This window comes from Sesamum indicum, linkage group LG1, assembly GCF_000512975.1.
Source record: "Sesamum indicum cultivar Zhongzhi No. 13 linkage group LG1, S_indicum_v1.0, whole genome shotgun sequence".
Classification (NCBI taxonomy): Eukaryota; Viridiplantae; Streptophyta; class Magnoliopsida; order Lamiales; family Pedaliaceae; genus Sesamum; species Sesamum indicum.
This window is the reverse complement of record NC_026145.1, coordinates 2629233-2650949: the sequence shown is the minus strand read 5'-3', so window position 1 is coordinate 2650949 and position 21717 is coordinate 2629233. Positions and strand designations below refer to the sequence as shown.

Sequence of the window (21717 nt, the reverse complement as noted above, 5' to 3'; positions counted from 1 at the left end):
ATATGGGGGTTAATCCCAATAGTTCTAATCAGACTCATGAGGAGTCAGATGAACCTAGATGGAGTAAGAGAGCTAGGATCCGATCACTTTTAAAGATGCTATGGCTTCTTCAGAAGCCAAGCAGTGGAAAGAAGCTGTCAAAAGTGAGATGGTCTCCATTGTTTCCAATGGAACGTGGGTGCTAGTCCATCTCCCTCCGGGGTGTACTACTATTGGGTGTAAGTGGATCTTTGAAAAGAAACTGAAACCTAATGGGACCATAGATAAGTTTAAAGCCAGATTGGTGGCTAAAGGATTTAAATAAAAGGAGGGAATAGACTATTTCGATACCTATTCTCTGGTAGCTCCATGGACTACAATCCGGGTGCTTATAGCACTTGATTCAGTGTATAATCTCCCGATTCATCAGATGGATGTGAAAACAACCTTCTTGTATGGTGAACTAGAGGAAGAGATTTACATGGATCAGCCTGAGGGGTTTATAGCTCATGGCAACGAGCATAAAGTTTGTAAACTTGTTATGTCTCTATATGGACTTAAACAAGCACCCAAACAGTGGCATGAAAAGTTTGATGAAACTATTCTTGCGTTTGGTTTCAATGTAAATGAGAATGATAAGTGTATATGCTGCAAGGTTGAAAGAGATAAAATGATAATTCTGTGCCTAAATGTGGATGATATTCTGTTAATAGCATCATGTCTAGATATTATTACCGAAATCAAGTCATTTTTGAAAAATAAGTCTGAAATGAAGGACATGGGTGAGGCTAATGTGATTCGTGGCATCATGCTGACTCGGTCAACTGATTGAATAGCCATTTCTCAAGTTCATTATATTGAGAAGATAATTGATAAATTTGGTTATCAAAACAGTAGAATTGCTAAGACACCATATGATCCTTCTGTAGCTTTATTAAAATATGAAAGTGGTGTTCCAGTTGCACAGTAAGGTATTTCCAAATTATTTGGAACTTACAGTATCTGACAAATGGAACGAGACCAGATATATCCTTTTCTGTATCTAAGCTGGCTAGATACTCTAGTTGTCCTGAAAAAATCCATTAGGGTGCTTTGGATATAGTACTATGGTACTTAAAGGGCAGAGTGTCACTAGCCATACATTATGACAGATTCCCTATTGTTTTTGAGGGATATAGTGATGCTAGCTGGATAGTCCAAAAACTCCGGAATTAATGGGTGTTCAGTATATGTTATTACCTTAGGTTGGGGTGCAGTCTCCTTTGATAACCCGGTCTACGTTTGAAGTCGAGTTATGTGCATTAGATACGACTAGTACCGAGGCAAAATGGCTATTTGGATTGTTATCACAACTTTCCAGTGTAAGTCAGCCTCTTCCACCAATTGCTATAAATTGTGATAGCCAAACCACAATAGCAAAGATGAGGATCGTAAATTCAATCGAAAGACCAAATGACACATCCAAGTTAGACTGAAGTCTATGAGGGCATTAGTGTCAGACAGAGTAATGGGCATTGACTTTGTGGGAACAAAGGATAATGTGGCTGATACTTTGACGAAAGGATTGAATCTGTCAAAATTTCATATGTCCAGATTGGGGATGGGACTGAAAATCCATCAGTGATGTATCTACGATAACAACCAAACCTTCTGAGTGGAGATCCCATATAGAAGATTCAATGTGGTATCAAAAAAAGTCGTAAAGGTATGTCAGAGCACCAAAATAGACTCATACTTTGTATCTAGAGTCTGTCCCCTGAAATTCTGGAAGGTGCTGCTACTGCAAGTATAGTAAGAGTTTATCTTTGAAATGAGTCAAGTCTTGTAAGACGAGATGCTAGCAATGCATCCCTGGAGACGCCCAACTAAGTGAATGTCATTGTTTGGCCGCAACTAAGGAATTAGGTTATTCCTGAAAGCGTTCATGAACAGGATCAGGACACATGGCCTAACTGTCAACCCTAAAGATCAACACAAAGCTAGTGGCTAGTTGTTACTAATAGACGCTGTCACATTCACAGGCTTAAATTCAAGGCTTAGTTCCATTTGACCTAGTGACAACTGACGTCGGATAACTTAGATAGTGTTTTATACCGGAAGGTACCATTGTCGAAAACAAATCACATAAACTTGAGTTCAAATCTATGAGTTTGTGGGGTTCTACCACAAAGACCTCAACAGTTTGATCCCAGATCACAAAGATCACACTATGGTCACAGAGATTTTCAAAGATTCAGTTCATAGAGAACTTAGAATGAGAGATAGGTACTATTTTTCCGTATCAAGTGTATCTTTTGGCCGAGAAGAGGATGCCCTTATAAAGGGATGAAAAAGAACTAGTTAAGGAAAGGCATGGTGGCTTTCCTTAAGCTATTGATTTGGCTGAGGAAGAACCCCATGGAATCCGATGTAAAGGAGAGAAATGATTTGCAGAGATTTGAGAGAGAGAGCAATAGAATCGGCGCAAGAAGGAGAAGAAGACGAGAGACTGATACTTAGGGTTAAGTTTACCACTTTAAATAGTGTGGGTATTTAGATCGGGATGGGTAGTGGGCCGTCCTGATGGGTTGGGTTGTTGGGCTTTTTAATAAACACTTGGGCCATGATAATATAGCATAACTGAAAGCCGTCACAAACTGTGCAACAACATAACTAATCAAATTGTACAAAAAATATAAATAAAAAACATGTGAAAAGAGGTCGCTAGCGATCTCCAAGACAACAAACTGCATAGGTGACCTCTACACAACGACCTGACCAAGTTTCTGCACTGGGTGTGCAGAAGCGACCTTGCTGGGCGGACGCGATGCGGCCTCAGTCTGTTCACAACCCCCCCTTAAGATGGAGCCGAGGAAGAGAGGCCCAGCTTGGGAAGGAAGCGAGCAAAGTCAGCAACAGGAAGAGGTTTGGTGAAGAGGTCGGCCATTTGAGCAGAACTAAGGATGTGAGAGGGAGCAATGAAGCCAAGTTTGAATTGATCACGAACAAGGTGGTAATCGATCTTCAGATGGTTGGTGCACTCGTGGAAGACAGGATTGGCAGTGATATGTAGAGTAACTTTGTTGTCACAACAGAACAGGATAAGAAGTGAGATAGGGATGTGGAGGTCGCGGAGCAAGAAGGAGATCCAACGGAGCTCGCTAATAAAAGAAGCCATGCTATGATACTCAGCTTCAGCAGAGGACCGGGAGACGGTGACCTGTTCTTGTCTTCCAAGAGATAAGAGAGGTCCCAAAGAAGACACAAAAGCTAGTGATGGAACGACGGGAGTCAAGGCAGGATGCCCATGGCGCATCAGAGTAGGCACATAGCTCAGCAGAGTTAGAAGAATTAGAAAAGAGACCAGTAGAGGGGATCCCTTTGAGGTACCGGAGAAGGTAGAGAGCAACAGACCAGTGAGAGGTGCGAGGCGCCTAGAGGAACTGATTGAGCTACTGAACAACAAATGAGATATCAGGGTGAGTAAAACCCAAATACAAGAGGCCACCCACAAGTCGTCTATAAGCCCCGGGTCAGGAAGTAAGGAACCATCATCACCGAGCAATTTCAGACCAGAAGGCAGAGGAGTGGGGCAAAGTTTGGCGTCAAGCATTGAGGAATCAACCAAGATATCCCGAAAATATTATGCTATGTCACTTGAATATGATGCGAGGAGTGAGCAAGTTCCAGACTGAGGAAATACTTAGCGGAACCAAGGTCCTTAATGGTGAACAACTGATCCAGATAGACCGTGACAAAGTGAAGAGCGACCTCGGAGGACCCAGTAAGTAAGATGTCATCAACATAAATGAGGAGGGCGGTGAACTTAGAGTCCGTGTGTTTGACGAAGAGGCAGTTCTCGTAGCTGGACTGGGTGAACCCAAAGTTTGCTGGTGAGCTCAAGGTTCCACTGCCTTGAAGCTTGCTTGAGGCCGTACAGAGATTTTTGTAACTTGTTGACATAGTTGAGGGGCACATCAAGGAGGCTCTCGGGAGGATCCATGTAAACATCTTCGTCCAGAAATCTATGAAGAAAAGCATTATTGGGCCAAGAGCGGGAGGCTGCCAAGGATAAGAAAACGCGAACCGTAACAGATTCAGCAACAAGGGGAAAAATATGACGCCCCAAAGTTAATAACATATAATTGGGTGATTAATTGGTAAATTTTTATGAAACTTAGTTAATTAGTACATAAATTATGGGCCATAATTGGAATATAATAATACTTGAACGAATTAAATTGGATTCGTTATAATATTTTGGGACAATTTCTATTAATTAAGAAATTAGAAAGGACGTAAATGGTATTTTGAGGAAAAAAATTAATTAATTAAATAATAATAATAATAATATCTTATATATATAATATATATTACTAATAATATATATATAAGTAACGTATGTATATATATATATATGAAAGCAAAAAAAAAAAAAGAAGAAAGGAAAGGGTTTGGGGGGGGGCCCTCACCCACCTCCCCACCACCTACATATATTCACAATTGAATTTATCAAATTGCAATTCCTATGCCTGTTCGAATATTCGCAGCGAGGTAAGTTTCCATTTAATTTTTATTAATTTATATAATTATATTTTTAATTAGTTCTTTTATTAAATGTTGTTTATACTAATCGATGTGCTATTTAATCAGAATATTTTATAAGTTTGGCTATTTAAAATAGTGTCGAATTAAATATCAAATTGGATATAAAAATGATATTGTTGGTTAATTAGATTATTAAATTTATTTGATTTGAATATTACTATAGCTAATTTATATAATTCCATCGGAATTTTTAATCAAATACGCAATTATATGTATTATTGTTCAATTAAAGAGTATAATAGCGAGAAATTGATAGAAAATTCATAGAAATATTCTCTGAAAATTATATTTAATAAATGGATATGTTAAAAAGAGGAAAAACGAAGATTTGTATTTCGATAGAAATAGAATATTAAAGAATTATTAGAAATTGTACAAATGATATTCAATATTATATTTAAAAGAAATTATGATTTTATCGATAATGTGGTATAACTCATTATAGGATACGGGGGTAAAGTGAAAAGACCGAACCACTACCAATTGAATAGATAAAGGCGTTGTAAGGTCGAGGTAAGTAAATAATTAGTATTATCTATATATGTATCTTTATTTGTGATTTTACTGTTATCTGAATTTGTGGTTAATGCTGACATGGATTTATCTGAAAGTATATGAGTGATGGATGATTTGATCTGACTGATGGTATTATGTACGTGAAATGAGAAAATACGCTGAAATATTATGTTTGTTGTTTGATGTATTGTGGATGTCTGAAAATGAGAATATATGGATATACTATTTTACGTTACTAGTTGCTTACGAGAATAGTGATATGTGAAAATGAGGAAGTGGTGGAAACTGAATATATATTGTGGCGTGAATGCCCCTTGATGTGTTGAAAAGCCTATAAGGCGAAATGAAATGAAAAGAGCCTTGATGCGATATTAAAAAAACATGAAATAAAAAGAGCTTTGATGCGATATGAAAAAGATGTGATATGAAAAGAGCGATGCTGCCATATAAAAGAGCTATGATGCGAAATAAAAGAGCTATGATGCGAATTGAAAGAGCTATGATGCGAAATGAGATTGATGAGCCGGCTGTCAAGGTGATTCACTTGAATTTATATAATGGTGAGGATGAGTTGATGGAAAAAATACAATATCACCTTTTGGTAAGCAAACTAGGAAAAAAAAATGGAGTTTGGTTGATTGTCGTATTATGAGATAGTCATGTGGTATAATAAAGCTGATTATGTTGGAATTAAATTGATTGTATCCCATGCGTGTTGCCTGTTTATCTTGTTTGGGTGTGTTTGATATGCATATATAGATAGGGCTGGTTATTTACTTACTGAATGGTAGGTTCATCCCTCTGCTAACATTTTCTTTCAGGAGTAGACTTTGAGGTATCTGACTGTTGAAGAATAGGTCAACGCGCTATACCCAGGCAAGTCGGGCTAGTATGCTGTTTTCTCCTCTTTGTCAGTTAGAGTACAAATCACATTTTATTGTATAGAGAGAACGTAAGCGTGGAGATTACTTGTGATGAACTACTTGTGGTGTTTGATGTGCATATATGATATTGTATGTTGATTATGCTTGTTATGACGTTGGGGTACATATACATATGGATTAAATTATTTTGTGCATTTATATGGCACAAGCAACACATCAGTGAGAGAAAGATTTTTGTGGAGCATGATGCTTCCTGTGTGAGTGACGGACTGTGAGGTTCAATCAAGTAAGTGAACAAGAGTTGGATGTGTGAGTGGAGAAATATTATCAAGAGAGTCTGTGCTTCCACATATATGATTAGTTGCCCCCGTAACTATAATCCAAGAGGACAAAATGCTACTTCTAGAAATAGTGAAGGCACGATTCATACCTAGAAAATCATCAACATGAGCCAGGTTTCCTTGTGCAGAAGGCTGTATGGTGTTCCTCGTCAGCGCAATCAGTTCCTGAAATAGTTCCTCTTTCGTGCTTGTCTATCCTAGGTCGCCCCTCTCAGTTGCGACCTAGGCTGTGAATCCCCTTGTGCTCCCTGCATCCTTCTTTCTTCTGTCGGCGAGCTCTTTATACCAGTCAGGTGTGCTATAGAGCTTGAAGCATGTGCTTTGATTGTGCGCCGTCCATTGACAATGTGTGCAGTACAAGGATCGCTTGTCAGCTCCGACTTTCTTCTTCTCAGGTCGCGTTCCACCTCTTACATGTAGGATGTGTTTTCAGCTCAGTCATGTCCAGTTGAACTTTCTTCTGCTTCTCCACACTCTGTATGATAGAGTATGCTTTGTTAATGGAGGAAACCGGCTCCATCACCAACAACTGATGTCTTAGATTCTCAAAGACGTCGTTGAGCCCCATCAAGAATTGCATCAACTACATAAGAGCAGCTGAATCATCCACCGCTTTCCAAGCTCTACAAGTTCACCTACTGCAAGCACATTGCGGCATCGACTTCAATTCTGCAATTTCATCCCACAGCTTTTTCATGTTTGTGAAATAGGAAGACAGAGGGAGGTTACCCTGTGTCATTGAACAAATTTCTCTTTGAATTTGATATAATTGTGACCTATTACATTCTCCATAGCAGTTCAAGATCCAGCCAGAGGTTTCGTGAGGATTTTGTGTACATAAAAGCCTTCAGAATTTCTTTGGAAATGGAATTCGATATCCACATTGTCACCATGCTATCAACCCGAAAACATTGTTCAAAGAAAGGATTGCTTGTGTTGGTCTTCTCAGTGGTTCCATTAATGAACCTCAATTTCATTTTTGCTCATAGTGCACATTTGATTCCAAAGCTCCAATTCAAATAGTTGTTGTTGGTGAGAGGCGCACACACCAATATCATCCCAGGATTATCAGACCCATGAAGCTGTAATCTGTTAAGAAAAGCTTCCATTCTTCAGCAACCGTCGGTTATCGCTGGAATGTGAATGCACCGTATGCAGAGTCCTTCAAATGAAGGCTCTGATACCACGTAAAACTCTCAAATTCAATAGAGCAAACAATGTCTCCATTATAAAATGATATAGAGAAGTAAGCAAGAAATTCATTCAAAAAATCGGGAGATGAAGGGTACAAAACAGACTTTTATATACAGAACCTAACGAAGAGAATCTGCTAACTAAGCCGCTAACTAACCACATCTAAAACTAACCGAAAGGCGTAACAAATTGTGCAACAACAAAACTAACCAAACTGTACAAAACATATAAATATAGAACATGTGAACGATAGTGAACTGCATAAGTGACCTCCACACAACAACGTGACCAAGCTTCAGCGCTAGGGGTACACAAGCGGCCTTGCTAAGCGAACGTGATGCGACCTCACTCTGTTCACAAAATGTTAGGTCCATAGCTCCAAAATATCCAATAGAAATCACCCAATGTCGAAACTTTTGATTTGCTCACTAATTTCAAGGGGAGAAAGGGAGAATCAGAGCTATGATGAGTTTTCACTTTCAGCTTTGGTGAGTGAAGAACGGGGGTAGTCGAAGCTTTGGTGAGTGAAGAAAGGGCAAATTAAAAGGGGAAAATACTTGAGGGAGAAAAGGCTCGTCCACAGATTTGCTTTGGTTTTGTGCTATTAACGGAAAATTATAAAGATTAAAATATTTAATAGATGTTTGCTATATACATTTCTTTGGGCTGTTGGGTGTTGGGCTTTTTTTATTTTTAATCATTTCTCTATCTAAACTTCTTTATAAAATTCAACAAAATGTCAATTTATAGTTTTTCATAATTTTTTAATAGAACCTATTGAAAAAAGAACATGCGAGGATCATGGCTACATCAACCATAGTTAGAAGAATTTAAGTTTTTACATTGATATATTTAGTTGTGGTGAATAATATTAATTATTCATGACTTTAACATCGTGGCTATTATTTGGGGTATTCAGTTCGATTCATCGTTTTTAGAAACCACAAAACCGAATTGAAGTATCAGTTCAGTTTGGTCAACTAAACACGGTTCGATTTTTTTCAGTTAAAAAATAAAAAAAAACATTTTTTTAAATATATATATATATATATCAATAATTTTAGTATTGTTTCAATTTTATCCAATAATGCATGTATCAAAACATCAAGTTTTAAGAAATAAAATGTAGAATGACAAGAATATTTATGAATAAAATTAAAAAATTTCAAATATATAATATAATTAATAAATATATATATATAAATCATTTTTTTATTGGGTTCGATCACCAAACGGTGACGAAAAAAAGTATATCGAAAATTGATTTTGCAATTTTCGTCCTGTATGTATAGGGGGTTGGCAAATTTTTGTCCTCTAACTTTCGCGGTGGCTTTTTTTGGTCCTGTATCTTTCAAATATTCATGATTTTGGTCCTTCAACCCATTTTATGACTATTTTGTTCTTCTAGTTAAAAATTAATCCCAGTCCACTACATGCTCCAAGTTGGACCCAACATGCTTCCAAGATAAATTAAGCCCTCATAAATTCATATCTTTTTTTGACCATTTTATTTTCGATTATTTCAAGTTCTCGATTTTACGAATTTCTTTTAACTATACTATGCAGCAGATGGTTCATTTGACTTGGCTCCTTCAGCAATAAACACACAGCTCTATTTTGTTTCCTACCTTAGGGCGTAAAAGAGACTCCAACATAGGGACTTAATAGAATTTTGACAAACAAGTTGAACAGAAACCTTACTTTTATTGGAAAAATATAGGAAATATTATATAGATATTATATCCTCCATTGAAGAAGATAACTGTTAAACCTCTCAGATGAAAGAGGACTTGACTCATCAAGAAAACACCCATAAACTAAGAAATTTGAAAATACAAAGACTCAGAACTCAAAATATTATGCTTTGAAGAGTTGGAGAAGATTTTATAATGATCCTCATCTGCTTCATTGCTACCTTATTTATAGGTGTCTGCGGACTTCAAACCTGGACTCCAAACTTATTTTTTGATGATGTCACTTCGTTCGTCATCATCTTGTCTCTTTTGGATGACGTCACTATGTTCGCCATCACTTTGTCCTTTTCTAGCTGTTATTCATATTGGCTTGTCAGCCATGTGATTGCTAGCTAGCTTACCTGCTTTGCTGACTGTTGGTCTTTGTTGTTTTCTACCGACAGTCTTATTCTTGATTTTTACATTCCTTAATTTTTACTTCGTGTTTTAAAAATTCTTTCTTTTTCCTTGTATTTGTTTGGTTCGGGTTTATTTTGTTTGACCCTAATTTTTGTTCAGAATAGGGATTTTTCTTGTTTATCACAACAAGGGCATATATGATTATGCCATTGCCCAACATCCAGCATGTGCATGTCTTCATCCTTGTAGCTTCGGTCGTTGGTAGCTTATTTTCCTAAATTAACATCCTCTTCTTTTCAGATAAACTTTCTGCGAACTCAATGCTCTTTCCCGTCATAGAATTTAATAGGAACGATCCATTCCCTTTGTTTGAGAAAATTTTGTATGGATACTTTACTTTGTCCATCTCAATGAGACACACCCATAATCCTTGAGCTCTTCTAGTAAAGATATCGTCTTCATTAATAGTTGATACTAGTGGAGGTAGTTTTGATCTTATTTAAAGCCGCCATGTCTTGCCTCTGCAACTTCCTAAAATGAAATGCTAGATGAGATGTTTTTTCTGCAGTTTTGGAGCAACTGATACGAATTTTATCTCCAAAATATCGCCTCTGTTTAGGAGGGGTTATTTTGCTATGAATCAAAGACCGCGTCACTAATCCACTCTGGAAGTTTTGAAATTTTTTAAAAACTTCGTGACATAGTATGAACTGAAGCGAGAGGTCCAATGTCATACCATTCTCTAACATCCTCTGGTTTGGACCCCTCTAATATCCAGACTCTGTTATATTTTTTGGAAGTTTCAATGATGGTCTTACCTAAATTTACTCCTTTGCGGAAAATTAATTTTTCCACATGCGCTGATAATCCTGCCAAACCGAAGAAGATATCAATTTGTTAGTATTAACGTTAGAAGTGTCTATCATTAGCCTAAGGCTAATCTCTCCCTCTTTAACCCCAAAGGTGTTGGGTTGACTTGAATCTTCAGGAGTTTGCACTACCTGTGACTCAATTGTTTTCGTTTCACCAGAGTTTGGTGATGGCCTTGTGCAATCGATACTTGAATTCGACACTACAGGTTTAGAGCCTTGCACTCTAAATGGATGCTAAGGGTCATACTCTCTCAACTAGTGAGTCATCCCCAAAGTGATGCCTTCAATTGGTTCTCGTAAATCGTTCCATAGAAAGGTGGATGCTAATAAGAAACTCCTTATGGCGACCTGATCTATGTCTAGATGCTAGATTTGTCCGAAAACTTGGTCATTCACCGCTAGCTGCCCGAATTTCTTGTCAAGCTCCTCGAGATTTTCTCGGAAGTCCCTGAGTCTTAGCATGATGGAGTTTGCTTTAGATGCCTCCATCTCTCGTCAGGAAATCTACAAGAATATTTTCATGAAATTTTATAACGACAATACTATCACAATAATATTCGCATTCAGCTTGCCATATGATAATATGAGCTTCCTCTATCTTTTATTCTAATTTATTTTTTAAGAAAGCTTTAACATTAATATTATCAACCTTGAAAGTAAATTCAATAGCAAGTAAAAATAAAGGGTATTTCTTAAAAACCTTGCAAACCGCAAAGAATTCCTTCTCGTTAATGTACTCAACTTTAGCTTGTTGTTCTAAGAACAACCCTCCTGTATATCTACAATGTTCTTCCTATGTAGTTTTCTTTTTCATGAGCACTACTACCCATCTAAATTCATTGGCATCTGCGTAAACTACCAATTCATCCTTGTCCTGTGGTACAAAAAGCTTTGGCAGGTCACTGCAAATCTGTTTCAACTCACGAACCCTTTTTTGTTTGGATTTCTTTGCATTATTACTTTGAATTTTTCATTTCCTTCAAAAGTAGTCGGAAATCCTTCCCGTACCTTGCAAGATCTTTAATAAAGATTCCTACAAAATTAACAACTCACAGGAAGCTCTGTAATTGCTTCTTATCGTTGAGTACATCTATAAAATTATGGATTTACACCACAATATGCCTACTCTATGCCTGTTTCGTCAATTAGAATTCCTAAAAATTCAATTTTATTGACAGCTATAATAGTTTTCTTCTCGAAAAGTAGTAGACCTTCTCTATGGTATTCATCAGAAAATATTTCAAAATGTTTAATATGGTTTCTCATAACTTTGGATGGAATCAAGATGTCGTCAATGTAGACAAACATAAACTCAAAATAATCTTGAAAGAGATTATCCATTTTTCTTTGAAATATCTGGCTTGCATTAGCTAAACCCATCGGAAGTACATTTCAGATATATTGTCCTTGTGGTTTAAAAAACGTTATAACTTTTTTTTATTCACTCCCCATTTTAATATGATAAAATTCAAATTTTCAATTGAATTTAGAAAACACTTTTGCACCTTTAATGAAGTCAATTAAGTGCTCTCTACTAGGATTGTGATAATCATCAAATTCTAAGATTTTATTAATCCCTTAATATTTAATAACCAACCTGAGTTTACCTCTTTTTATCTGACCATAATATTTTACTACAGAATGAGGGCTACTGTAAGTAGAGACTCCACGCTCAATGAGTCCTAGACTGATACACTCTTTGATAATCATCTACATATCTTTTTTATCCTCCATGTTAATCTGGATGGGTTTGTATCGAGCGTAATTGTACTTGCATTCTTCTTTGACTTTCAGACTAGCTTCGAACTTGTTCCTATCACACTAGGCCAGAGGGTTTTCATTGAAATTTCTCTGTATAAGTCTCTTGACATTGTCGAGAGAGAGCTTGCTCTCTTTACAAATGTCAAACGACTTTATCTCTGCCAATGCTTCCTTGAGGTTCCTAATCTCTTCCTCAGTTTTCTCATATAAGCTATTGCTATCGATGAGTTTCGGTTGCCTGAAAGACAAAAGAACTTTACCAAATTCTTATCATACATTTTTGGATGAGTTAATCTAGCATTGAATTCACCACGATTGTTGGAAATAGGCATTATCCCACTAAAGGCCTTTTCTCTTTGCAAAACCTGTATCTCATTACCACAGTTAGTAGTAAAGATTAATAGATTGCTTTGATTGTCCTGTATATATCTTGAAAATGTTTGAATGGAATTGTTACCTAGCAAGATATCGACACTTGTATCATAAAAGTAAATGGGAGATATTTTTACCCTAAATCAGGGTGATTCAAATGCTCCTCCAGTCATGATCTTAGCTTATTGTATTCCCTTATTGAGTATTCGGATTTTTTTAAACAAATCCCTTCCTACAATAATGGGTAAGGTTTTCCTTGCTTCTTTAGGGAAAACTCCAGATTTTGTTGTGCAAAATCCCTGATTCTGAATCAATATAAGCTGCAAAATACTCGATCTTATATTGATCATACAACATACCAACAGATATGTATATGAACAAGGGACTCGTCATTCAATCCTTGTGGTAACACCATCAAGACTGAATTTGATTTCGTTACATTTTCTTCCCCATGGTTTATGACATCTGAGGAAACTTAACCCTAAAGTCATACTCCTATTTTCTCATCCTGCAACACCTGCAACTATGTCTTCTTATCTACCAACAATAGGTTGCTGCAAATGATATAAGTCATCACAAGGAAAAAATTCTTTCTTAGTGATGTCAAGTATAACTTTTATTTCTTTTCATCCTTCAGGATGTCTAAATTTTACGTTATCCATAATCTCTTGAGGAGTTAAAGCTTTTAATAACTCTTTCTCCTTTCCTTTGTAGTTTGTAATCCTATTTTTCATAAAGGACATCTTGCTACTAAATTCAGTTCTAGAGCTAAGTGTTCTATCCAAAATTGGGTAATCTTTTATAATGATATCCACACCACCTATTATTGGTATATTTATTGGATCTGGTGTCATTACCTTGGCAAATGTCTTGAAAATTCTAGAAATCTCTATATACTCTTTTCTAAGAAACAAATCGTTGGAAAGGTTATATGCAATTCTATAAGTTATAGAATATGGCCTATTTCCTTCTTTCATTAGATTTGCTTTTAAAATCTTGATGAAGGGTTATTACTCTACTAAAATCTTGGTCTACTAGGTTGTATGCAATCCTAGGATGAATGTCAAAAATCAACTTTCCTGCTTACAAATTACCTATCATTGTTTCAAGACAGCCATATCTTAGGTTATTAATTCTTCTAAACCATTTTAGATAAATGTATTTATGAATCAATTCCTTACATAAAAGTTGATTTTATTACTATTTCAATAGTCCTATGTGGATCCATTTTATAGTAACACCTACTTCTTCTCTAAGCTTACTCAATTCTTCATGAATTACTTCTTTAGGAATCACTTGCATTTCCATCACATTACCAGTAAGTTCCATAGGTATAGCAAACTCACCTGAACTTACTTTGTAAATTATTTCCATCACATTACCAGTAAGTTCCATAGGTATAGCAAACTCACCTGAACTTACTTTGTAAATTATGTGATAGTTCCTTTGATTCAGTCCTATTTGGTTCAAGTCTTTCCCAATTCCTCCAATCCTAAATCCATGGTATGGGCTGAAGTTAGAGTTTTATTGGATGATTCTTTCCATAATTTTATTTGACATCGTCACGTGGAAAAGAATCCTAACAGGCTTCCAAAGGTTAGAAGCCTTGCTTCCTCGTTGTAATTATTCTGACTCGGTTGAAGATCCATCATAATCAGTTTCTATTTCCTCCTCATAGATGCTTTCGTCTGACGGAATATCTTCGAATTAGTAAATAGGTACCAAATCGCCATAATATACTGCATCCAAGATGTCATCCGTGGTTTCAAATTTTCGTAATTCACCAAGTCTTTGTGGGCAGTCCGGAGAGATATAACCTTTTGCTTCGCAGGTCCAGTAATTGCAGTCTTTTAAACTTTCATTACCTCAGGTATAGGCCCGTCTAAAAGTTCTTCTTGTAGGATTTTTCCCTGTGGATCTTGCATTTGCTTGTTCAAATCCTTGTGATGACGCCCTTGTTGACCCTGTTTTCTATCCAAATTTGTATGAACTGGCTTTTGATTTGGACCATCATGATCTTCGTGGGGAAAAGGTTCTTTAGGAACTCCTTGGGTAGGAGACACTATTTTGCTTCCTCCTCTTCCTTGGCTCGCTCGATTCTCCTATAATAGTTGAAAAATCATTGTTATCATAACAGAGAGGGCTTCGTTTGATCTTACTTCTTAGCCTCTTCATATTTTTCTGGATAGATGATTGATAACACCAATCCTTCAATTTGTCTTTAAGGAAAGACATCCTCCTTGCAACTAAATCTAGCTGTCCTTCAGGTACTTTGTATGACTGGATCAATATTTTCCTCCATGGACTACATATCTTTGCAAAGAACATTGGAGCTGCTATTTCCTTTTCTACTCCACTCGGGAAAAAATACTTGTGAAACTTATAGATATATTCATCTACTACGCAATTACTTATTAATTCAAGGCTAAAAAGGGCTTGTGCATATTCTCTAGCCTTTTGTGCTCTACTTCCTTCGAAGTAACCATCTTCGATTAAGTGTATCTTGATAAGCCTTTGTTGCCGATATGCTATTGCCTCTTTTGAATCTTTGGTAAGGATTTTAGCTTTAGTATCTTCTAGGATATTATCCAATCTGATCTTTACAGAACCCTCCAAACTTAACTCCACTTGTTTTATGAAATTTTCTTTTCCGAGTTCTAAGGTAGTCGCTGCTATTTTTATGGTTGCAACACATTCATTTATCAATTTCTCGGTATTCCAAAAATCGATAATACCAGGTTAAGTATACCGCCCTATGGATGCAAGTGGTTGCTGGAGCATGGTTCTCGCCCAAGGTGTATTTTCAGGCACTGTTCTGGATTTCTTAATGGATTTTCTTTCAGCCTGGTCCCTACGAATATTGGGATGGCATTTGTGTGAAAATCTACACTTTGTCTCATTGGATGATTCTGTGGAGGATCATTAGAACATCTATTTCCCTCAAGCTGTGGTAGTGTTGGAGTGATTTCATTGGTTTGGATGTTGACTAAATCCACAATTATGAGTTAGGAAAAGGACTCCGCCAATTCTTATAGATCTGATAGATCTACTCTGGTCACCTCCATTACTTTATAGATGTGATGGATGCGATGATCACATATTCTCTAGACTTTGGCTTCGGAATCTCTGTGGCCTTCCCCTTCTGATGTAGAAGAGGTACTGTTCCAAGGGCGTCCCGATTCCCTCTTGTTTGGATTTTATGTCTCAGGGATCTCCCTTTGATTTCTCTTTAGATCTATAATTTCTGCCTTCAGATTTGTAAGGTCCTTGTATAGATCGGGAAGGACTTTAAGGATCTCGTCCATCTTCTAGCTCAAAGTTCTATTTTCATAGGTATATGAATTAACTTATGTCCATAGTTCTAAACTGTCTTTTGTATTTCTGTCATATCTTAGGAGATTTTTGAGGTATCCAGCTCGAGTTCTTTGCAATTAGATCCTTTAATCATAATTTTTAGATTATAACTATGCAGGAATTTACCCATTCCATTTCTCTTGGTTGAGATTCTATCATGGTCTCCTAGTAGTATTTGTCGAACTTGAAAATTCCTCAACAATTGTTGTTCTTCTTCTTGTGAAAGGAGTTTTGGGTCAATACTCTTGGGACCGTTGTAACATTTGTCAAGAATTTCCATGAGAAATGTATTTCCAAAATCTAAAAATATTTTCTATTTTCATTGTAACTTGAACTTTCGTTCGATTCCATTTTCTTTCAAAAAGTCTGCTCTATTAATGGATAAATAATATTTAAATGTAATAAAATAAATATTTTTTCAATAAAACCTAGACTCTAATACATTTTTATTGGTAATATTAAAATCGTCACTTAATATTTCATCACTAATATTACATTTTCTTGTAGTGCCTTTGCGGAAGAAAAATGCAATTTCACCTCATGTAAAATCATTTAGCATTAATCCTTCTACATTATATATATATTGCACTCGAGAAGTTTATCATATTCCTGGGTCTATGGGTGTTAAACAAAGATTCTTGTGTTCAACCGAAAACAAAATTCAAATAACTAAGAGTTTACTGGAATTTAACCACAACACATACATATGTGTATGTACAAGAAGTCTATGATCTTCTAGCAACGGAAACTTCCTGCTTTATTCTCTACTTACACAATATGAAATAATTATGCATACAAGTTTGGTTCGGATAACCTGGGGGTGGGTATAGCAAGCAGTGGTGTAATTTTCCTTAAGACAATTCCAAACCTGTCCGACATATCGACTGTTTCACCATCTGGTAGCTTCCATTCAAACGAATGCAGAAGTGAAGCTAGTAAATACATCAGCATTCTCTCCGCAAGGGGTAGGCCAGCACAAATCCTTCTCCCTGATCCGAAAGGGAGATAATGAAAATTGTTACCACTAAAATCACAATTTTCATTTTCGTGTAGAAACCTCTCTGGCTTAAATTCGGATGGACTATCCCAAATAGAAGGATCCCTTTGGATCCACCCGATGTTTATGAAGACCCTGGTTCTTTTTGGGATGGTGTATCCCCCAACTATGGAAGTTTGGGTTGGAGACCTTGGGACCAAGAGGGGTACAGCTGGATGTAAACGCATTGTTTCTTTGAGAATTGCTTCTAAATATTTCAGTTTTGGTATATGGAACTCTTCAACTTCACTGTTCAATCCCACCATCTCAGATAATTCATTCTGTACCTTCTCCATGGCCTTTGGATTATTTAGAAGTTCAGCCATTGCCCACTCAATCGTTGTTGCTGTGGTGTCTGTCCCGCCTACTACAATATCCTGTCATCCAAAATAGTTGATGAACAAATTCTAAACCTTAATATCGAATAGTTCTCCAGCACAATCAAGCAAAACTAATATAATGCAAAAATGGTCTTGTTTGGTTTTATTTTTACCCTCAAGATTCAATATTTTCAAGTGAATTTTGTTTTTGTATCGGGTTTCATGTGACAAACAAAAGTATATTAATATCATTATAAGAAAATGGCTTAATAGTTATAAAAAATTTGAAGTTAAAATTAATATTTAATTAATGATTAAGTAGAAATTTTGTTATTAATCTACATTATTTAATATATATTTTAAATAATTCGTTGCTATATTCGTTATCAAGTAATTTTTGCTGTTAAGTTTATCAGGAAGTAAATTTTCTTGTGTTAAATAATCTAAATTATCAATAATAATTTTACTTGTTAATTAATTCTACATTGATGTTTTTCCAAGGTCTTGAGTCATTTTTCTTTATAGTGGATTCGTACTCTTTCTGATAGATTTTGTAACAAAAAGACATAAAATAATCACAATGTGTTTGGATTAGGATACTTTCCAAAAAAATTTTTATACGAAAACACAAGATAAAATAAAAAATTGTTTAAAATATAGTATGTTTAGTGAGAGTTCTATTTTGTATAAAGAGATGTGATAAAATAAATTGTTTCAAATTTATGGTCAAATCCCACAAGAATGATCCAACCAAACACAATATTGTTAATCGAAAAGGGACCTTTGAAAATAAAATTAAAAAGATTTTATAAAACCATGGTTAATCAACTTTTCGTAGTTTTAATTATGATGAAAATACTCCAATCATTTTTAGCTATAACAATTAATATATAGCCATTTACACGGCCATTATTAATTACTACGTGTTGCTATTTTTCACTTTTGATAATGATGTGGTTGGTACGCGTGAGTTTATATAGTCTTGAAAGAAAAATTTTGATGATTAATTGAGGAAAAAAATTATGTTATCACTTAGCCAACATAATTATAAGATTAAGCTTACCACAAATAAGGCCTTGATGTGTGTCAAACTCATTGACATCTCAGAATCTTCTTTCTCTTTTAGCTCTAACAAGACTTGAAGGAAGTCCGTCTTTCCTTGTTTCTTTGTTTCTCCAGATAACTTCTGTCTATATCTAGCAATAACTTCCTCAAAAATTCTATCCAAAGATTGCACATAACCCTCCATCTCTTTTTTTACACCTTGAATATCAAACCGGGCAAGGACTGGATAAAAGTCTCCAATATTTGGCTTTCCGAGCAAATCCACAAGCTTGATGACCACTTCTCGGAATTCGTGTCCCACTCTTTGGCCTTCTTCCCCTTCAACTATGCCTCCCCACAACATGTTCATTATGAGATTAAGTTCAGTTCGGAATGATAGTTCACCAACCTGGACCCGTTCTCCTGTATTATTGTACACATATCTGATGGCCTTTTTGACCTCGTCCTTTCGAAGATTGTACGACGCCTGGAGACTGCTGCTACTGAGCACCTCGCGGACAAATATTTTTCGCATCGCCCGCCATCGGGAATTGTGCGGCGAAAACACAATGTCATTTCCACCATAGGATGCTGTTAGCGCTGCAATATTAGCATCACGGTCAGCGAAGATCGAGTCTTGGTCGCGAACCACTTCTTTTAGGAGGGATGGTGAGTTGATCACGACACAGAGTTTGTTCCCAAGATAGAGTTTGTAGATTGGACCATATTGGCGTGCCAAATCGCCGAACTGATGGAGTAAATTCTTGCCCAAGAACGGCAAGTATCCGAGGATGGGCAAGCCTCGAGGCCCTGGTGGCAAGGGAGGAGTTCTTTTGGCAGAATTTAAAAATACCTTTATTAACCATACAATGGACATTACCAGGACCGAAAGGAGAGCAATAACGAATTGATCCATTTTGGGGGGCTAGTTCTCACAAGGATTTTCACATACGACAGCTCTAAGAGAACCCCTCTTTATAGAACCGTGATTTTGCCTATTCTATTGACAATTTTCCTTATTTTAATAAGCAATTCTTCTTATTATTATTTTGTGGGCTGCAAGTTCCATCCACCATCCAATGGGTTTAGTAAGTCAACCACTTGAAGGTCTCTAAAAAATAGTTAGGAGGTGTAATTGGCCAAAACAAAGAGGGTCATAGAGTCCAAGGATCGTACCACACTTCATGTTAGAACCATCGTCAATACTCCACTGCAAGCCCTAATTGTTTTGTGGGCGTCCCGTATCTACTGCTTTGATAAAAATCATCTTGCCCTCACTACGTGTTACGGGCGGACTCTCTTGTCACGCAGCGGAATATATTTTTCGCCCGTGCGGCGTCTCAGGTTTCACCCAACCTTCGACCAGCCTTCGCACATCTCAGAGTTTACCGACTGTTCGTCGCGTGTCTTCGACACTGAAGCTCGGTAGCACGACATCTGAACGCATCCCTGCGCGGCACCGCGTGCCTTTGCGCTCGCCTATCCAAAATGCCCATGTTCGCCGAGGCTCTCGGCACGCACGCCTTAGCGTCTCTTAGCGGCCGGCCCCGACTAGCTAGTCTGCCGCCATGCGTCTCGCCCACAATCTCGGAACCCGCCGACGCATCCCTCGATGGCAAGGAGCATCCTCGCTCTGCCTCGGCATTGCGGCGCTCCGCATGCGCCCGCAACGCCCGTGTCATGTCCAATGCACACTCGGGGCATCCTTGGCGCACGCCTTCGTCGTGGCCGTCTTTTATGCCTCGCCCGAGTAGGACCGCACCTTAAGTCCGAGGCCCACATGATATGCCGACATCTTGCTTTGATCCCGCATGGCATGCCCGACATGCCTTCTTGCCTTTCGACGTGGCTACATAATTTGCCCACAATGCGGCGTCGCCCCACGACCGCTCATCTTGGCCAACGGACCCCCATGGACGGCTAGAACCCGATAGCGCGTGCCATGAGTTGGATCACGAGGTCTTGGAGTGCTTGCCTCGATCACCCATTCGCACGAGAGGTGTTGCCCCAAATATCTCGCAGCCCGCGGAGCAACCTTGCACGTCACACGGAACCTCTCGGCCGCATTTGTGCCCAACGTAGGCCGTCCTGGCCCTACGCTGCCCGTCCGGTTCCCATGCCTTTCGGGGACTCTAAACACTCCTTTGAGATGCCTAGAGCCGGCCCTTGGAGGCCCCCAACATGCCCCCAAGAGATGCTCATTTAGTGCCGACGTTGCCTACAGCAAACTTGTTTTAATAAAATCGTGCCAAACAGCTAAATTTTGAACGTTCTCAAAATTCCACGATACTTGACCCATACGTTCGTCTGGACCCATGCATTTTTGTGAAAATTTTGCTAAACGTAATAATTACTACAAGTTACTATAAAAGGAAAACAAACTTGCTTTAGAAAAAGCATACAAAACAGCTAAATTTAGAACGTTCTCAGAATTCAACGAAACTTGACCCAAGTGTAGGACTAGACCCATTCTTTTGTGTGGCAAATTTGATAAGCGTTATAATAACTACAAATTAGTAGAAAAGGGAAACAAACTTGTTTTTAATAAAACCGTGCCAAACTGCTAAATTTTGAACATTCTCAAAATTCCACGAAACTTGACCCAAACGTTGGTCTATACCCATGCATTTGTGTGGTAAATTTGCTAAGTGTAATAATAACTACAAATTAGTAGAAAAGGGAATAAAACTTGTTTTTTAATAAAACCGTGCCAAACAACTAAATTTAGAACCTTCTCAGAATTCCACGAAACCTGATCCAAACGTAGGTCCATGCATTTTGTGTGGTAAATTTGCTAAGCGTAATAATACCTAAAAGTTAATATAAATGGGAAACAAATTTGGCTTAATAAAACCGTGCCAAACAGCTAAATTTTGAATGTTTTCAGAATTCCACGAAACTTGACCCAAACGTTAGACTAGACCCATGCATTTGTGTGGGAAATTTGCTAAGGTAATCACGAAGGATTGAGGTGTATGCGGTGCCCAATACTCTCTCTCAGTATCGCGCGACACCAGACCGTCCTCCTACTCTTTCGAGCACTTCGGTCGTGAAGTGCCTCTTCAGCACCCCACGTAATCTCCCCACAAACGGTGCCTCTGCCGCACCTGATGTGATCATCTCAACGCAAGTGGAAATCCATGTACTCGTCGACACCCTCTTCCCAAATCTGTGCTAAGCTCCCCCACAAAACATAGTGCCTCAAACGCACTCGATTCATCACGAAAATTCAAAGCGGAAGTCTGTGCCTCTCTCTGCACTCTCTTCCCAAAGTGGCGGGTAGCTCTCCACAATCGTGCCTCAATGCACTGCATTTCTCATTGTCTGCTCAAGTTGGAAGTCTGTGTACTCCTCTACACTCTCT

General features: G+C 37.6%; 1 protein-coding gene across 1 annotated transcript; it reads right to left on the bottom strand.

The window, feature by feature from the left end:
* Positions 16563-19320, bottom strand: LOC105156305 (geraniol 8-hydroxylase-like). Its single transcript, XM_020696296.1, has 2 exons — positions 18373-19320; positions 16563-17366 (listed from the first exon to the last, which is right to left on the bottom strand). Exons 1-2 carry the CDS (start codon positions 19267-19269, stop codon positions 16740-16742), a joined length of 1524 nt encoding a protein of 507 aa, XP_020551955.1. The 5' UTR covers positions 19270-19320; the 3' UTR covers positions 16563-16739.